General features: G+C 41.9%; 1 protein-coding gene across 11 annotated transcripts in view; it reads right to left on the bottom strand.

The window, feature by feature from the left end:
- The window catches only part of BLTP1 (bridge-like lipid transfer protein family member 1), a 248,576-nt gene that overhangs the window by 191,074 nt on the left and 37,169 nt on the right, over window positions 1-20,333 (bottom strand). For all 11 annotated transcript variants that reach the window (XM_019494555.2, XM_019494560.2, XM_019494587.2 and 8 more), the window contains exons 5-7: window positions 19,961-20,025; window positions 6,945-7,131; window positions 196-277 (exon numbers count right to left, since the gene is read on the bottom strand). In XM_019494555.2, coding sequence (XP_019350100.2) covers window positions 196-277; window positions 6,945-7,131; window positions 19,961-20,025 — 334 coding nt within the window. The remainder of the gene's footprint in view (window positions 1-195; window positions 278-6,944; window positions 7,132-19,960; window positions 20,026-20,333) is intronic.

Genomic DNA, 20,333 nt, shown 5'->3' with positions numbered 1-20,333 from the left:
TTTTGTTTTGTTTTTTCCAATGTTAGCAGGACTTATGCCGAAAAACAACAGAGCCCATTTTAAATTACTTTCATGCTTGAAAAAAATGAAAAGCACAGAATGAAAATACAAATCAAGCCAAATATAAAAATGAATTTTAAAATTTCCACTACTAAAGACTTCTAGTTAGTCAGTTGAAAGGAATATTTCACTTACCGTGCTCACATTCACTTTGATGACAGGAATGAGGGATCTCCAGGAAGAGGAAGGGCCTTGAGATTCCGTTTTTGCTTTAACACTGGAAAAAATACACACATGATAATACATATCCAAAATTACAGACAGAAATCAGAAAAAAAAAATCAGAATTAAAATCTTTTACAACTAACACCAGTCGTTGTATTAAAAGCTGCTGTGGTTTCTTTACTAAGTGCAGTAGTAGATTTTACCGGACACGCAGCAATAACTGTTAAAATCCCTTAAAATCTACGTTTAAGTACCATGGTTAATTGTAAAGATAGTTCAACTTAACAAGTAACATCTATTTTTTCCTGTAAATTTTCATACTATACTCATTATACTAGTAACATGAATTGTCTAACTGCTATTAAACTCGAGCAATAATGACCAAAGCACAGCACTATCTTAGAAAGAAACAACTGACTAGGAAGAGTTACTGGCCATCTTCAGAGGTTCAGGCCATTAACCTGAGAAAATACCCTGGTAATGATAGCTACAGCATAGTAGCTATAGCCATTCCAAACTAAAAGAAGAACACAGAGTAGACCTGAATACTTCTTTGTTTTTTCTTTGAAAAAAATTAGTGGAAGTATTAACCAATATGGCACAAGGCCTTTTCCAGAAAATTAAATGTGCCAAATATTAAAATCTTCATAGATTTCATAGACATTAGGGGTGGAAGGGACCTTGAAGATCATCAAGTCCAGCCCCCTGCCCCAGGGGTAGGAAGTCAGCTAGGGTCAAAGGATACCAGCAAAATAAGCATCCAAATGTTTCCTGAATGAGTCCAGAGTAGGTGCCTGCACCACCCCAGGCCTTAGCAGCTTGGACAGTAAAAAAGTTTTTCCTTATGTCCAGTCTAAAACAGTGTTGGAGGAGTTTTGACTGTTGGTCCTTGTTATCCCTTGGGGCGCTCTGGTAAACAGACGTTCCCCCAGATCCTGATGCACACCCCTGATGTACTTATAGGCAGCCACCATGTCACCCCTGAGCCTGCGCTTCTCCAGGCTAAAGAGTCCCATGGCTCTGAGCCTCTCTTCATAAGGCCTATTTTCTTGCCCTCTGATCATGAGCGTGGCTCTCCTCTGGACTCTCTCAAGCTTCTCTACATAGTTCTTGAATTGTGGAGCCCAGAACTGGATGCAGTACTCCAGCTGTGGCCTCACCAAGGCTGAGTACAGAGGGAGGATGACATCCTGAGATTTTACTTGAGAAGCATCTATGGACACAAAACAGAGTTTTGTTTACTTTACCAGCTGCAACATCGCATTGGTGGCTCATGTTCATCTTGTGGTCAATCATGACCCCCAAGCCTCTTTCAGCTGTGGCGCTAGTGAGTGTAGCACCGCTAAGCCTATAAGCATGCTGCGGGTTCCCCCCAACCCTGCCCTACCCCAAGGTGGAGTACCTTGCATTTTTCGGTAGTGAACATCATCAGGTTTATATCTGCCCACTTACTAAGCTTATCCAAGTCAGGCTGAAATACTAACCCGTCCTCAGGTATGGATGCTGTGCCCCAAACTTGACCAGTGCACTTCTGACACCAATGTCCACATAGTTGATAAAGATGTTAAAGAGAACCAGTCCAAGGACAGATCCTTGGGGGACAACACTGGTCACAGAGCACTATAATGATTAGCTACCATTGACTACTACTCTGTGGGTCCAATCTCGGAGCCAATTTCCCAGCCATCGGACTGTGGTTCTTGCCAGTGTTTCATTTGTTTTATCATTTTCATTTCTCCATACAATTTAATATCTTGACAGTAATCTAACTTAGGGAGATAGAGATGGAATAAATGTTACAATTTAAAGAGAGTAACAAGATCCATGACCTGCCAACACATCTCTACCACCACAGCAATCAACACCACACAAAACAAAACCAGCAGAATCCATGGGTCATACACATGTCTGTTCCAGAAAGTGGTCCATGTGGAACCTTAGTCACAGTACTAGAATATTGCATAGGCATACAAGGAGAAAAGTTAGAAAAGGCCAAGAAATGATCCACGATGATAGGCCCTGAAAAGGGACATAAAAGGCAATAACAAAGAATTTTACAAGTATGTAAAAAGTAACAGGAAGACCAAAGAAACCAGAGGTCCCTTAAGGAATACAGAAGGCAATCTAGTTACAGATGAATCGGAAAAGGCTTAAGCATTTAATACCTGCCTTTATTTCAGTCTTCAAAAATAGGGTTAAGCTGCCACAGAGAGAGCATTCTTGGCAGCAAAGATAGGGAAGGAGACAAACAATCTAGCGTAGAAGAACAACAGGTTAAGACTTACTTAGAGAAGCACGATACTTTAAAATCAGCAGGTTTGGATGGAATCCACCTTAAGGTACTAAAGGAACTGACTGAGGTAATTGTAGAGCTATTACAGTGTTGAGAATGAGTGACTGAGGTAATTGTAATAGCTCTACAATTACCACAATCAATCACTCATTTCTCAACACTGAGAATTCATGGAGGTCAGGTGAGGTCCTGGATGACTGGAAAAGGGTAAACATCTTCCCTTTCTTGTAAGATGAGCACTTAGGAAGATGCAGGGATTACGGACCAGTCAGCCTGACCTTCAGTGAATATCATGGAGCAGGTCCTCAAGGAATCTATTACAATGCACCTGGAAGAGAAGATAGCTGGAATGGAACCAACCAGAACAAGTCATGCCTCACCACCCTGATTTCCTTCTATTAAAGGAGACAGGCTCTGAGGATGGGAGGACAGCAATGGATGTGATATACCTTGACTTTAGCTTTTGAAGGTTTCCCACAATATCTCATTAACAAACAAACTAACGAACTACAGACTAGATGAAAGTACTCCAAGGTGGATACATAACTGGTTGGATCATTGTGCTCAGCAAGTAATCAATGGTTCCATGTCTACTTAGGAGGAGGTATCAAGTGCAGCTCCCCAGGGGTCTATCCTGGGTTCAGTACTTTTCAACTTCCTCATTAATGATTTGAAAGATGGGACTGAGCGCATGTTTAGTAAATTTGCAGGTGACAAGCTGGGTGGAGTTGCAGGCACTCTAGAGGGCAGGACTAGGATCCAGAATGACATGATAGGATGGAAAAATGGTCTGCAGTCAGTGAAATAAGATTCAACAAGGCCAAGTGCAAATTTCTGCATTTGGGTCAAAATAATTGCATGCATGAATACAGACAGAAATCACTGGTAAGGATGCAGAATTGTAGAGAAGGACCTTGGGGTTACAGTAGACCATAAGTTGAATATGAGCAAACAGTGTGCTCTTGTTGCCAAAGAAGCCAACAGCATACAGGGTTGTGTCAACAGGAGTGTCATCTGCAGATCAAGGGAAGTAATTCTTTTCTATGCAGCACTGGTGAAGCCCCACCTGGACAACTGCATCCCATTTTGGGTCCCACACTTCCAAGAAGGATGTGCATAGGTTGGAGAAAGTCCAGTACAAAGCAACAAAAATGATTTGAGGCCTGGAAACTAAGACTTAGGAAGAAAGGCCGAAAGAGCTAGGGTTACCTGAGGGAGGATTTGATAACAGTCTCCAAATATGAGGAGAGCAATTATAGAGAGGATAGAGATAGACCTATTCTCTGAGTCTGTAGGGGACAGGACTAGAAGCAATGGCCTCACACTGCAGCAGAGAAAATCAGATTTTAGATTAGGAGAATCTTTCTGTGATGGTGGTTAAAGTTATAGGAACATGCTAACTAGACAAAATGCTAAATCTCTATCCCTGGAAACTTTCAAAAAGAGCAATATTTGGCTCATGGTTTAGTCAAGGATGATCCTGTCTTGAGCAGAGGGCTGGACTACATGACCTTATGAAGTCCCTTCCAGCTCTACCTTCTGATGATCTTGTACCCAGTTCAGTTGCCATTCCTATACACCAATTATGACAATTTTGTGGATGAAACCAAAAAGAGATGCACCTAAATGACTGATGGCTGAAAAAAATAGATGAAGGGCAGAGACATTAAGACTCAGGTAGGGGAACATTTTTCACAGAAAAAATCATTCCCTGTCTGACCTCAGTTATTGTGTGTTCAAAGGAAATCAACCCAACACCTTTAATAAGATGAACATGGGAACATACATTAATTAGCCTGCTGGACACTAAGTACCAGGGACTTAACACAGAAAATGATTTCCAGGGTCATTATAATCTACCAGATATTTGCTAACTTCTGTATTTCACAGGTATACAAATACAAGATCAACAACATCTGTGAAAAATAAAGTTCTCATTGTATAAGGCAGAACTATTCATTACCAAGTATTCCTGTCTATCCAACTTGCTAAAGCAAGATGCAAGACATCTTCCCACCTGTACAACTAATGAAGCAGGATTTCTATAGGCAACTTCACTGAAAAGTTTTGATTTGGAGTGTGGATTGGTAGGACCTATTCTTCATTTGCTGCAGAAAATGCAAAGTGAATGAAGTAGGGGGTCACAAAAGGAGAAGACAGTAACATAATTACATCAGCTCCTTCTTCATATCTCAACCTTTCCCTCCAGAAAAACTTGCTCCAAATACGCCATTGCTCCTGTTTCCATCACCAGATCAGGGCCTCCTTGTCCAGTCAGTCCTAGGTTCACCAGTCTTAACAAGTCCTAATCCCAAACTGCCTACATTCCTCATCAGAGTCCTTCTCCACAACCCACTGCCAGTTCCATTTCAACAAGACTTAATTCCCTCTTTTCCCTTGGCCTCCATTGTGCCTCATCTCTTCCAGTGCTAAGCTACTTCTGTGATGCCTCAGTGCCAACAAAGGTGCACTAACAACACAGGAAGAGGGAGAGTCGCTGTTCTAATTTTTGCTGCCTAGAACCATCCTGATCCAAAGCAAAAAATTAGAGAGAAAAATGAAGTTGCAGCTCCTCCGACTCGAGCTACAGCATGAACAATCACTCTGTGAGGATACTACTTGTGCAGTCCTGTCTAGTCTAAAAGCTGTATCTAAGGGCATATTCAGTGAAAAGAGTCTGTGAAGGCCTATCACAGGGGTGGGCAAAATGCGGCCCGCAGGCCAGATGTGGCCCACCAGGCCATTCTATCTGGCCCGTGGGACCCTAAAAAATTTAGAAAATAAATATTTATCTGCCCCTGGCTGTCTGCCATGCAGCCCTCAATGGCTTGCCAAAACTCAGTGAGCGGTTCTCTGCCCAAAATAATTGCCTGCCCCTGGTCTATCAGGTCTCAAGTAAAACATACAAGTGGTGCAAGCTCTGCAAGTGGTGGCACAGAGCTGGCCCAGCCTGCTGGCAAATGTCTTCAAACTAGACCAGTCTGAAACTAGACCAGTCTGTCTTGGTGCCAGCATGTGAGGCTTGTGGCACTGCAGACAAGAGCCATGAGCAAGCAGGCCAGGCTGGCTCCACGCTTCCATGTGGGGCTTCCAGCACTCAAACAAGAAGCCACACATGGTGGCACAGAACCTGCCAGGCCAATGGCACATGACTCCCCATGGTTTCTGGTCTGTACGTCATCAGGCCAGGCGGGCTCCATGCTGCCACATGGGCTCCCAACACTACAGCCAGGGGCACGTGCCACTGGGTCAGGCTGGCTCACTGGAATGCTGGGAGTCCCACACAGAGGCATGGAGCCAGCCCGGCCTGGCCCAATAGCATGCAGCTCCCGCCTGCAGTGCCAGGAACCGCACGGGCCAGTATGGAGCCAGCCTAGTCTGGGTTCAAAGGCGCACGCCAGCTGCGGGGGGCTCTGCCTGCTGCAGGCCACGAGCACCCCAAGGGCTTGCTGCCTGCTACCCCAGCAGTGGAGGCTGTGCACCATGGGGAGAGGGGCAGCCCCAACCCACAAACCCCCCTGCACTCCCCACACACACCCATCCACATACGTGTGCCATCAGGCCAGGGAAGCTCCCTACCACCATGTGCGACTCCTGGCACTACAGGCAGGAGCTTCCCTCCCCACTCAACAGCTGCCCAGAAACCCACCATTGCACTCAGTGCCCCCAGCTCGAGTGCTGGGAGCCACACAGAGATGAAGGCACAGAGTCATGCCCCCTATGGCTTTCAGCGGGGCAGCCACTGGCCGGTAATAATAGTTTTTTGGAGGGGCCCTGCGGGGCAGATAGAATGGCATGGTGGGCCACATCTGGCCTGAGCCATATTTTGCCTGCCCCTGGGCTACTCTCTAGCAAATTCCAAGTCCCTGTGGCAAGGCATGAAAGTTCCCTAACAGTGGTTCGGCATGAAGTAGCTCATACCATTGTACACAGGACATACAGGAGGACTCTCCCCAATCCAATTATTTTTGACATGACAAAATAAACAAACAAATAGGAAAACAAAGCTTTTTCCCTCACAAAAGAAACCCAGGAAATTAGAATGATTTTGAAGCCCTGGAACACCAGGTCCTGCCAATGCAGAACTGGTCCTGAAACTTTAGCTGCTGTTTATGTATGTTCTTCCTCGAGACACTGTTTTTTGGTTACTTCTCTATTATTCGGTGTCCCTATCATTCCTATAATTAATCCCTTTCATAATTTCATCCATTACCATATTTTGTCTCATTATTCTAAGTATATTTTACAGCAAGTCTCTAATCAACACAGGAAGAAAAATTGTTTAAAATCAACTTAACCAATTACTTTCCTATTTGCACTGCCTTCCAGCAAAGTCTATTAATGGTGTTGAACTGAACCTTGACTGATATATTAGGGCAGTGTTTTTGACAAGGACAAATACTGAAATAAAGTTATAATATTTTACCTTTCAAGATTGGCATGTGTTCTTTGTCTCCCATTTACTTGTGCTTTTTCATCCTCTTTCTTTGGTGGAATTATTGTCGGATCCAGACCAAATAAATCTTGAAGCTGTCCATAAAGCTCAGAGCGGTTGTAGACATGAAATTCAAAATCATTCACCATGATGTACAGTCTAGTTTCTGACTTTGGATCTGAAGTGCAGCAGAAAATACAGATTATTCTACAATTCTATTCAGTTATGGTGACCACCTTCTCAAAAAGCAAAAGCAAGACACCAAGCCTCCACGGTCTGCTCTGCCCTCCTATACCGGGTCCCGCCATGGAAGCCCCAGTAGGAAAGCAGCATGGTGAGGAGCCCTGAGCCTGCAGTGGGCAGCCCACCCACGCCCCACACACAAATCTGTGGAGGCCTCCTCCCCAGGAGTGCACACAACAGCAAGGAGCCAGCACACCCCCCACCCCGCCCCACCCCTTATGGACGAGCCACCTGTGGTTCCATCCCACTCTCAGGCCAGGCCAGTTTCCCATGTTTTTCTCCTTCAAAGGAGAAAATGCATTTTTTTCTGCAGCGAACAGAAAACCCAGATCCCTGAACATGATACTGAGATGAGATTTGCAATGGTTTGACTGTGTCAAGGGAAATCCAGAACAAATGCTGTCCCGGAGTCATTCCATCAAGGACTGGGACATGATGTTTACATTTTGGGACTGTCCCACCCAATAAAGGATGAGTGGTCACCCTAATTCCAGTAGTTCCTCATTATCATTAAAACATGTTCTTCAAATGTTCACTCATTTTGGAAACTGAACTCTGTATTTCAAAGACTGGCTTTTAAGAACAAATCCTAAAGAACGAAAAATAAGAGATAAATCCAAAGAACACAAGAAGTATTTTTTCATTAGATTGCCAAATATGCAAAAAAAATTATGTGTTTCTAGCAAACTACAACACTATAGAGATTTCCAAGAGAAGGAATGAGCAATTCTTTTGGCTGGAGGGCCGTTTAATGGTTTTTGGTGAGCTGTAGAGCACTGCAATGGGAGCCCTGCTCCTTTACAGGTGCATAGCCCCTGGTCACCATCTTGGGACTGGAAGCCCCTCCCCCTCCCCCCAAGAAGTACTCGGGGGGCGGGGAGGGGAAGAAGAGGGTTGCCATCTTGGAAATAAAAAATCCAAATCATATACTAAAAGTCAAATATCTGATATAACGTATTTTAATGTTATTTAAGAAAAATACTTGTCCTAATTTGTGTGTGCAGCTTGTGGGACTCCGCCAGGAAGCAGGAAGCTCCTTACCACTTCTGACAGAGTCCCAGGAGCTGCATATGATGGCAGGGAGCTGAGCCAGGCCATCGGCTCCATTACACAGGGCTTCCTCCCAGTCGTGCACAAGTCCCAGGAGCTGCTGTGAGCCCTGCACAAGACAGACAGGCTGGCCTGGCTCCACTCTGTCACCACATGCAGTTCCCAGAATTGTCTCGAGCCATGCGCCGCCAGGTGGCAGCACCCGCCTGAGCCATGAGCGCTCCAAGGGCCTGCCCTCACTGCTGCTGCTGCCGCTGCCACCACTACCAGCACTGGGGACTGTGTGCCATGGGGTCAGGGGATCTCCACAGCCCCCCCCCACTCTCCCTCACCCCATACACCCAAGTTCCGTACTCCTGCCACCCTGCTCGGGTTGAGATAAATCCTAAAATACTTAGTATGATGACATAATATGCCAATTTTCAAGATTTGGAATTCATGTTAAAATAAGAATGCAGTGTATTAAAATAGTGATGCTTATATCACATAATAGAATCAAATCTGAATTGGCAATAAAGTGAACTAAATAGTATAGCATTAATTCAAATTGCTATTGCAAGTGATTACTTCATTAGCAAGAGATATTTAGAGCCTCACTCAAACTTTTGATTTAGATGTGGTTCAGTAGTAACCTAACGTTATCCCCATTTGGCAGCTTACAGAAAATAAATTTGCGATCTCACTTCAATTGACAGTATACACAAGATCAGTCAACACCCTGACAGCACCCACATTAGCTGCCTATGCAAAGATGCCAAGAACTGAACAAGTAGACAGACTACCTTCACGCTTAATATTTTCAGTTGTATTTCTGAGGTTTGTAAACTTGCAGTTAAACTTTCTATCCTGCTACAATGAAAGGGTATTTCAGCCTCAACTTCTTTAAAATGATCATGCACTGGTTATTTTCGTATTAGAATCATATGAAATTTTTTTCAAAGGAACTAAATCCTAAAAGAAGTGGAAAGGATAACAAGTAGATATGGGGAAAACCAAGATGAATGGTCATTCAAAAATCCCACACCACTTCAGTGAACAGCACACATTTACAAAAAAAAAGCAATAGTGTTCACCTTTTTTATCCCTCCTTAATGATTGGGAGGTCTACCTTAGTTTTCCATCCTAAAGTTTTTCACCACTGCTACCACAGAAGGAAGGCAAGAGAAGAAGCTACTGGCATTTTATTCTGAAGACAGATTACAGAGCTGCTTTAGACTACACACTGGTAAAAATGGCATCGGCTGACAGCATGTTATCTACAAGATAAATCAGCACTGATACTACTGATTGAGCTATGTGGTTCTAGCAGAAGCTTTTCAGAACATAAAATGTAACCTAAACAAGGCTTTGTAGAGCAAACCCACACTTACTAAAAAGGTTTTACAAATTCAATTTGGCCAACCAATATAATAGAAAAATCTGTTCCTCCTCTGTTTAGTCATGCTAGCTTAAGATTTGGAAAGCAAGCTATCCAGAGGCCTGGATCTTTGCCATTTAAAAAAAGAAATAAAAGGACAGCTCTTCAGTATTCAAAAAAGAATATGATTGGAGGAAACCACTGATGCTGAAAATTAGAGCAACACATGGAAAATTTAACTAATAAGTTTAAATGACGCCTTATCTTCAAGATTACACACACAAACATACCCTAATGGATGACAAGAAATGCAAAATCTGAATATAGATTAACTAAATTGCCTGGAACATTGCAATGTGAAGATTTAAAACTCTTTCTAGATAATATTTTATGCCTATACTGAATCTTTTATCTGAAAAAATATAACACCACTGTCACAAAGAAGCAAGAACAGATGCATTGAACAGCAGCGTTTAAGTGACTTGGTCAAAGAGTCACATAGCATGTCATTGGGAAAATGCTGAAACACACGCTAACCTTTTTATCCCAACTCTTCCAGTTCAGTTCAGTTGGCTGGAGACTGATACATTCAATTCATGCACTACATTGATCAGGCATGAAAAACAGCTAATAGAAAACCTTGTTTAACAGATCTGATGCTGAGATTCTACCCAATTTAATCTGTATCTCAAATTAATTCTTAAGTATGAAAGAACAAGTTTACTTTGACATAACTTAAACTGGCATGGGGCATGCTTAATCAACTTAACTTTCAAAATTGCAATTTACCATATTTACTTGAATCCAAGGCAAAGATTCTTCCTACCTAGTTTTAGACTGGCATACTGGCCCAGGGCATAGGGTAGCTCAGTTCCAAGTGGCAGGGGGGCAGGTATAAGGACGGGGTGGGCGTCTGGTCCTTGTCCCCATCGCTGCTTTCCCTGTCCAGGCAGGAAGGCGGGGGGACAACAAATTTAAGGTGACCCCAAATATTAAATTATACACATGGAAAATTATAATAAATGTATTAATTAGATTTTATACATGGAGAAATTATTATTGTGGAGTGGTCTAAAATTCAAAGTAGTCTTGGTTTGGGTAAATACGGTAACTATTACTAAGACATTAAAAATTATAACTACTGCCATTAAATGCTTCTAATTTGTACTAATTTGCCAAAACAAACAAACAAACAAACAAAAAAAACTACATACACTTGAAACTTGCTCGACAAAAGTAGTTGTGTCTGTACAAATGAACACTCTGATCACAAACCAAAGCAAGAACTGCATACATTTCTCAGCCACTTGCTAACTGTTGAGTGGCATATATATATGAAAATTTCATCATGTCAGTATAACTCCCAATATGCACAACTCCAAACAGATGCTTAAATTGTCAGTTTCAAAAGACTGAATTGAACTGTTTTCTACTCCTTGTAGGCAGCCATGTAGGTATGAGTTCAGGCTTAGTAGACAACTTGTGAGAAACTTGCACAGTAATTATGCATTTGTGGATAACCAGAAAAGCCCTTTCTCCACCTGCTTCATATAATAAGAGCATATTAAACAAGTAAGTGTGCATGTTCCTGTAGGGCCCCACAAAGCGTGGGGCCTGGGGAGGTCAGCCCAATTCGGGCCCCCCAGGACAGTCCTGCCTCTACCACATTTCCATTTGCTGTAAAACCCGCTTCTTTCAGCATCTCTGTCTATATCTTCACTCATATTACACTAACCTATACACTGTAAGCTTCTTCTAGTAGGGACAATATCTTTGTGTCTTCCATCCAGTGTACTTTAGATGCTATAAAATAATTTACAGAACTACAATGAGCACTAAATTCACACCAATACACAACAGAGATTTTTGTACATATAAAACTGTAGAACAATACCCTATGAAGTAGACTTCGCTACAAAGGAACAACAAAAAAAAGTTTGAAATTCTTTGATCTCATACAAAACATTTAGTGCCATATCATGACTAATATCTTTTTGGTGGCAGCATGACCAAATTGTTTAGTTACATGAAATATGCAAACAATTTTCCCCATAATGACTTAGGCAAGTTCCTATGACATTTTTTACTCACAAGACCAGAGTGTCTCTAAAATACCATCAGCATTCCTAACTAAAATTATGTATATAGGAAGATAAAGCAATTTAAGTATCTGTTATTTAAGCTTTGTTCCCTAAACACCATGTTCACCTACATGCTTATTTGCAAATAAAACATCTACCTTATATCCTTTACACAAGTTACCAATACTCTCCATAATCCTACAGTTAGCTTTAAAAATTTAACTGAATTTTCTCAATATCCATATGATCTTTAAATTATTGGATTGACTTTAAATGTCTTATTTGTAAATGTAAAATAAAAAAAAATAAGCTCCATACATTGTTAGTGAGTTGACAGCATTAGATGAATTCATTATACATAAAATGGGAGTATACAGTAATTCACCTAAACATCTTTACATTAGCAACACATTATCCAGAAACATTTCTACATTTAAGTAGTACATTTCCTTTAGCCAGACAGTAATTTCATTAAATGAATTAAATGTGTTAGAATTAGGGGTTTGCGAAGCAGACCTATTCAATTTGGATTTGGCCCGATTGGGGGGGATAGCGATTCAATTCGCTGATTTGGATCACTGTCCAGATTCGATTCGGTCAAATCCGAATCTGAAGATTCAATTCCGATTCGGAAAAATCAGTGATTCGGCCATAGATACAGCTTTTTCTGTTTTTTCTACATACCTTGAGGTACCAGGCGCGGCTCATGAATGCTAAGATGGTAGGGCAGATGGAGCATCCCACAAGAGTGTGGGGGCTACTTCCAGTCCACTTGTGGATCCGCCACCAAGTGCGCGGGGGACCCCTTTGAGCCCCTGCAGCTTGGCAATCGGCTGCAGGGGGACCCCAGGTGCCCCCAGACCCAAGAGGCATCAGTCGCCAAGCCGGGGGGGGTAGGGGGGATCCCCCGAGTGCTCTGCGATGGACCCAGAAGTGGACCAGAGTTCTGGTCCACTTCTGGGTCTGCCACTGAGTGCGCTGGGGACCCCACTGCACTCCCGTGGGACGCTTCACCTGCCCCACCATCTCAGCATTCACAAACCGCCTGGTATCTTGAGGTATGTAGAAAAAAAACCCAAAAACAAACAAAAAAACCCCAAAACATATAAAGCTGCGTCTATGTCTGAATCGTCAAATCTCTCTGAATTGAATCGGAGGCTTCCGATTTGATTCAGAGAGATCAATGGGTCTCCTGATTCGATTTGGATTCAGAGATTTGGCCACCAAAACAGGCCAAATCTCCTTGAAATCGAATCAGCAACCAAAGCTTCACACAGTCCTAGTTATAATGCCACTATTAAAAAAGTTGTATTAAAAAAAATAAAATAAAAAAATAAAGAAATTAAAAAATAAAATTAAAGAAGTCTGTAAAATATTTCATGTAAAAAAGATTTCATTTCCATCCATTAACATTTCCCCCCCCCCAACATATTTTTAGCCAAGGCAAGGAAATACTTAAAGAAGTAATACCTATTCAAATATTTTATTACTGAATAGGAAAAAGCAACACATCATATCCTATTTTCTTGCTGCAGCTAAAATTAATATAACAATTTAACTAATCCAGCCAAAATGTTGGCAATACTTGTCATCCTCAAGGTTTAAAAATCACTAAGCATAGTTTCTTTGATAAAACATATTTACTAGGGCTGCACCAATAAAGATTCTCTTGTTAATACCAATAGCGATTATTCACCAGGCATATTGGCCAATACTGATCAGATAACTGATTTATAGGAATGCAGCGAAGCAGCATCAAGAGCAGTACCCTGAAGATAACTCTGTGGATGGGAAGGGGCTTGGCGGGGAGGAGCTCGAGGCCTCCCGTGACCAGGATGGAGCCACGGGTGGCTCATCCAGGAGACCAGCATCCCAGCACTTGAACCAAAAGCTCATTGAATGAACTTTAGTTCAAACACCATCGCCACCATTTTTAAGTGCTAGGATGCTTTTAACCAGAGTGGAGCCCAGCAGGGGGAGGACAGAGACAGAATGCCCACTGTGGGCTCAGGGCTCTTTGCCCTGCTGCCTTTGTCCCAAGAGCCACATACTGGCCACACCACACCCCCTGCCCACCCAGCAGCTGGAAGCACAGCTTGCCACCACCACTGCCACCAGATGGGCAGGGGGCACACAGCCAGCGTGCAGCACCCAGGGCAAAGGCAGCAGGCTGAAGGGACTCCAAGCACACAGCCCACCTGTGCCCTCGCCCAACTCAGCTCCGCTCTGGTTAAAACCGTCCCAGTGCTTAAAAATGGTGGGGCAGTGCTGGAACTAAAGCTCATTTAATTAAATTTGGTTCAATCAAATTTGGTTCAATCTTTGCAGGCACTGCCATTTTTAAGTACCAGGTCACTGATCCCCTGGACGAAACGCCTGCAGCTCTGTCCTGCTCCCTCAGGGTCCCATTCACTGCCCTGCCCCAGCCCCAGCCCCAGCCCCTAACCCTTCCCCACTCCCTCCCTCCCTCACTGTGGGGGCCTCGATCTAACCCCCACCTCACATCCCTTCCCCTCTACAAACTTACCTGCAGAGCACTGCTCTCCACACTGCCCAGCTGCACTCCTGGCCATGCGCATGCTGCAGCTGCACACATGCACAGTGTCTAGGGGCCCCAGCCAGAAGCCATATTATATTTATCGGTACATTATCAACTACACCAGCCAAAAAAAGCTGATAGCTGATAATGTTAATTTTCCTTTTATTGCTGCCAATCTGATGTGGCATCGATATATTGGTGCGTCTCTAACAGTTATTAAAATATTCCTATCATGCCTATCCAGGTGATGTAATAGGCCCTCAAGGGTTGGCAGGTTATCAATGACTCCAATAAATACATATATTAATACTGTTTAATCCCAAACAGCTGTGATTTTCTGTAACTGAGAAAGTCAAGTAACCCAAAAGGGGTTTATTTATTATCTTTTTAATTTATTCTGGAGTCAAGATGCAATGAAGGGCTTTAGATCTGAGAGGTGAACTGTGACTAGACCTCCTTCACATACCATCATCTTTAAAAGGATTAAGAGTTTTTGTTCAATGTCTCCATCAACGACCTGGAAGATGGCATAGAGTGCACCCTCAACAAGTCTGCAGATGACACCAAGCTGGTGGGAGTCGTAGATACACTGGAAGGTAGTGCTAAGATTCAGAGCGACTTAAACAAATTGGAGGATTGGGCCAAAAGGAATCTCATGAGGTTCAACAAGGACAAGTGCAAAGTCCTGCACTTAGGACAGAGCAATCCCATGCACTGGTACAGGCTGGGGGCTGAATGGCCGGGCAGCAGCTCTGCAGAAAAGGACCTGGGGGTTACAGTGGACAATAAGCTGAATATAAGCCTGCAGTGTACCCTTGTTGCATTGGTAGAAGTGTTGCCAGCAAGTCAAGGGCAGTGATTATTCCCCTCTATTCAGCACTGGTGAGGCCATGTCTGGAATGCTGTGTTCAGTTTTGGGCCCCCCACTACAGAAAGGATGTGAACAAATTGGAGACAGTCCAGCACAGGGCAACAAAAGCGGTGAGGGGGCTGAGGGACATGACTTCTGAGGAGAAACTGAGGGAACTGGGCTTATTTAGTCTAGAGAAAAAAAGACAGGGGATTTAGTAGCAACCTTCAACTTCTTGAAGGGGCATTCAAAAGAAGATGAAGCTAGACTGTTCTCAGTGGTGGCAGATGACAGAACAAGGAGCAACCATCCCAAGTTGCAGCAATGAAAGTTTAGGTTAGATATTAGGAAGAATTGTCTCACTAGAAGGGTAGTAAAACACTGAAATAGGTTACCCAGAGAGGTGATGGAATCTCTATCCTTGGAAGTTTTTAAGACCCAGCTAGACAAAGCTTTGGCTGGGACAATATAGTTGGGGATGATCCTGCTTTGAGCAGGGGGCTGGACTAGATGACCTCCTGAGTTCCCTTCCAACCCTAATTTTCTATGATTCTAAGAGCTCCATCTGTCTCTGGTAATATGGAGCAATTTGAATTATGAAGCACATTTTACTCCTAACCACAGTCAGGAGGTATGGGGAAGTGATTTTTTTTACAAGTGCTCCCCCAAACGAAAGGCAAAAGTGCCCCTCATTTTCCCAATGCCGGAGTATAGTTTCTTGATTGGAAAAGTGGTAATTACATTTAGACACATAAGCAAATGATGTGGTAGGTTTTCCAGAAGAGATGCATTCCTCCATCTTCCGTTACAGAATCCACTTCAGTTTCTCAAGGGTATCAATCAAGTCCAACCCATACACCAACCCATCCATCCCATCTATACTGGACTAGATCAAAGGACTGGGGTGAATAAAAATATAAGAACTACTCCCATCAAAATGAACTCAGAGTAATTATCATAGCACCAAAGGCAGCAATAAAATGCACTTGGCTTCTTCTCAAATTCCTTTCACATTGATTTGACCTGCCTAGTATACCACATACTGACACAATGACAAATGGATTGTACTTGGTAGGTCAAACAAAAAAAAAAAAGGAGTTTAAAAAACACAAACCTGAATAGGAGTCTACTATAAACATCATACAATGATAAATTTCTACAGCTGTACCCTTCAAAATTAAAGCAAGCAATGAAGATTAACACTTTCTGTGCTCCACCACAAAAGCAACAAGGCATAAAAAATGCAAAGTATCCTGAACATTTAAGCTAGGAACAGAAACTACACAAACTGGTATAAGTGATCAGAAACAAGTACAAATCTGTAATACAACAGAAGTTCAATGTACATACACGGCTTTCAAAATGGCTGAAACTAGTTTAAGATAAACCTGGATGGATGTAGTATCACACTTCACTGAGTTAGATTAAATCAGTTTATTGAACTTCTGTGCCAGATCCCCTGCAGATTCAAGTTAACTCACAGTGTTCCAGCATCCCAGGAAGCTTTGCACCTACCCCATAAACCCCCCCCTTGCAGGGTGGGCAGGCTAGCCTTCACCTAAACTATCTGCTCCAGCTAAGCAAGGAGGTATGCCCTAGCAACCCCTGGCTTCAGGCCTGGGCCACTACAGACATGTGGATAAAATTTCCAGAATCAAAAGTGGATGTCTGTTTATTCACGTGCTTATCAGTTCAATCTATGCAGCTTAAACTAACCTGTGAAGATTGAATTGATTCAGCCTCAGGCTTCTTAAATGTCTGTACTTAGCCTTGATAAACTACATCAAGGTTTGGAAGCCTTTTGCCAGTGCAAGCCAGAGCTTCTGAGCTGCGTGCTGCTGTTCTCCTAGTAGTTGGTCAGCAAGGGCAGTAAGCCAGACAGGCTTATACCTGGAATGACTTGCAGTTAACTTGAATGACGAGCAGTTATCACACAGATACACAATGGACTTGTACACCTATAAGGATCCAGGGACAAAAAAAGGTTCTCTCCAAGGAGAACTATGATGCCTGTTTACAGCCAAAAGGAAGAGTGCCACTACTTCTCTTCTCTAAATATTTAGTAACCTCAAGTGCAGGGGGGTTGGTTGGTTTGTTTTATTAGCTTGTTTGCTTTCAAATTCCTGCAGTGATATTCTTCACTGAATCTCTTAAAGTAACTGGGATTACCATGCTCCTGTACTACCAAGGCTTTAGGCATATAACTGATATTAAAGCAGAATCTCCCATATTATTTCAGGATTTTACATCACTATCAGGGTGTCCTGCATTTCAGCTGCAAAGCTGAAGAGTCAATTCAGAGACTGACTTTTACTGGTTATATTTAAAATCTTTAAAATCAGAGAGACTATTTTCTCCAGGAAATATACTTTATATATTCTTTTTTTTTTTTTTTTTTTAACATGGAATAAAAATGTGAATTGCCAGAGCCATTTATTTTTAGAGGGCACAGACCCAATATGGGAATTTTATTTTAGGAGCACATGACTGCTATTTAGCTTTCATTTTACTATAGATTTGAAAGAAAGCTATGGAGGAGTAATCTCTGTCTCCATCAGGTTTTTCAGTCACTCTGGACAAAAGCCTATCACCAGAGTAATTCCACAAGAACAAAAGCCTACAAAAGGTTTCAATCCTTGTACTACTGGCCTTTTGTAATTTACTGAGGAAGAGACATTTCAGTTACAACAATGCCTGTTAAGCATATTCCATCCAATAGTACTAACTGGCTACAAACTGTTCAAGAATGTTTTTAAGGCAAAAAAGGAAGTAACTGCTAATTTAATCACAAATATAGAGACAGGATAGTTGTTTTTTCCCTAAAAAGAAAAACAGCTTTTTTTATTTTTTAATATTTTAAAATATTTCCTTTAGAAAATGTTATTACAGCCAGAAACTTATTTAAAAGAAATAAAATACAGCTACCATTCATGACTGCTTCTTGCACTGTTTGGTGCAGTGAGGTAGGGGGGTGCCCACCTGCACAGTGAAGCAGAGTCAGGGAGGAGGAATACTCACCCTGCATGCATGAGGCATGTAGACTGCGGGGGGGGGGGCGGGCGCGCGCGGCTGTGGGCCCCCGGCTGCTTTGAAGCTAGATAACCATGGTCTAAGTCTTGTAACACCCAGCTAAACATGCAACTGTACTACATACTATTCTAGTTATATGAGCCACTAAAGAAATAGGATTAAAATATTTGATCAGGGCAATTCTAAACCAGGGAAATACTGACCCGTTATGTGCAAAATCTGGAGCTAATAAAAAACCCCAAATTTCTACATGACCAGGTTACAAGTATATGATCCTTTAAGAAATTTTATATGACCTGGTTTCCATTTAACTATGTGCAAAAAGCCTTTACTCTATGAAGAACATCAATAATATTCTTTGTTATTTTACAAGACTTCTCATTAAGAAGTTAAAATTGAAGACAGAGAATTTATCAGGCATGCAAAGTACTAGCTAGATGACCACCCAAACAGCTAGACTAAGTACAGTCAGTCAAAAAGCCTGAGGCTGAATCGATTCAATCTTTGCAGGTTAGTTTAAGCTGTATAGATTGAACTGATAAGCAAGTAAACAGACATTCACTTTTGATTCTGACAATGCAGCCTGCAGTAGTCCAGGCCAGAAGCAGGGGGGCACTAGAACACATCTGCCTCCTCTGCTGAAGCAGACAGCTTGAATCTGGAAGGGATCTAGGACAGAAGTTCAATAAACCAATTTTACCTAGATCAGTTAAGTCTGATACTGCATCCATCCAGGTCTATCTTAAAACAGTTTTGGCTATTTTGAAAGTGGTTTATGTGCACTGAACTTCTGCTGTGTTACAGATTTGAACCAGTTTTGAATCATTTATACTGGTTTATGTGTAATTTCTGTCCCTACTGCTAAGGTCCCTTCTTTATCCACAAAACAGGTATTGCAAGTATTGCAAACACCACAGCAGATTATGCTTCCTGAGATCACTTAATTTGCCGCCCCTTGGCTAAAAAACAATTTACGGGAAGAGGAAGTAGATTAGTTTAACCCGGCTCCTCGGTATCTGTATAGAGAAGGTGCTTTAGCTGGGCTTTTGGCGCTTTTGTCTAAAATTGATTCTATCAGTTATCAAAGTGCCAAAACACCCTGCTTAAGCGCTTGAACTATAAAGACGTTGGGTGAGTTGGGTCAAACTAATGTGATGCCTCTTCTGGGCATGTGCTACGTTCAGAGTGGGAGCACAGGGAACTGGAAGTAAAGTGCCGGGGGTTTTTTGTTTTTTTCTTTTTACATGTGTAAGCAGCCAAGACTGAGAGATTACATAGACTGCCAACTCAATCCTCTACATTTTCCCCTGTTCTACAAATTGTATACAGTTTTTCTGTTTTCTGCCACATGGACAGACTTCCATCATCAAAGAAACCTAGACCATTTCAGAAGCTGAGAGGCAGAAGTTTGCCTACAACTAAAACTAGGCACTAATGGTGCAAATACTTAGAAACACGATTCAGTATGTTTTTGCATTATTTCACAATGCTTCCAGTGGATTTACTTAAATTTTCTTTGCTTCCTCCCCCTTAATAGTGGACAAAGGAAAAAGGAAAAAAAGGCTATGTATCAATTTCCCAAATCCTCAATTCCTCTCTTCTGGTAGCACATACAATCCAAGATACGGGGTTATAACAGTAAAAGATGGTCTTGTTACAGGGCGGACAACACAGTACTACTTTAAAAATTAAGAAAAGGAAATTAAAGTTTCCAAACACATTTCCATATTTTCTAAACAAGTACTTAGCTTGATTACCAACCTTGATCCAAAAAAAAGAAACAAAAAAAGTGATTTTTTAAAAAAAATCAGACCAAAGGAGAACACTAAGATTAAACCATTTTATGAAGAAACTTACCATGTTGTTTCTGTTTAGGATTGTACATTTTCCACCAACGAAATATAATAAATCCATCCTGGATTCTAAATACATAAATTTTATAAATAGGAATTAATAAAAGTTCAATATTTCATATTATGTACAGTTACTTAAAATATCTTAATGTAAAAAGTTTTCTTTTTTTTTTTTTTAAACTGTACAAATGGAATTAGAATACTTAGGCTCCCCCTACACATTACAGGTGACACCCAATTAACTGGTTAATTGCACAATTACCTTAAGACCATGAACTCTTGCAAAGTAGCCATCACACAATAAAAAGCTCCAAAAAGCTATAAAGTTAGACCAGCGGTTGTCAACCAGGGGTATGCGTACCCCTAGGAGTACTTTG

Source organism: Alligator mississippiensis, chromosome 2 (genome assembly GCF_030867095.1).
Source record: "Alligator mississippiensis isolate rAllMis1 chromosome 2, rAllMis1, whole genome shotgun sequence".
NCBI lineage: Eukaryota > Metazoa > Chordata > Crocodylia > Alligatoridae > Alligator > Alligator mississippiensis.
Note: the sequence above shows the minus strand (reverse complement) of the source record. Positions and strands in the feature narration are given on the sequence as shown.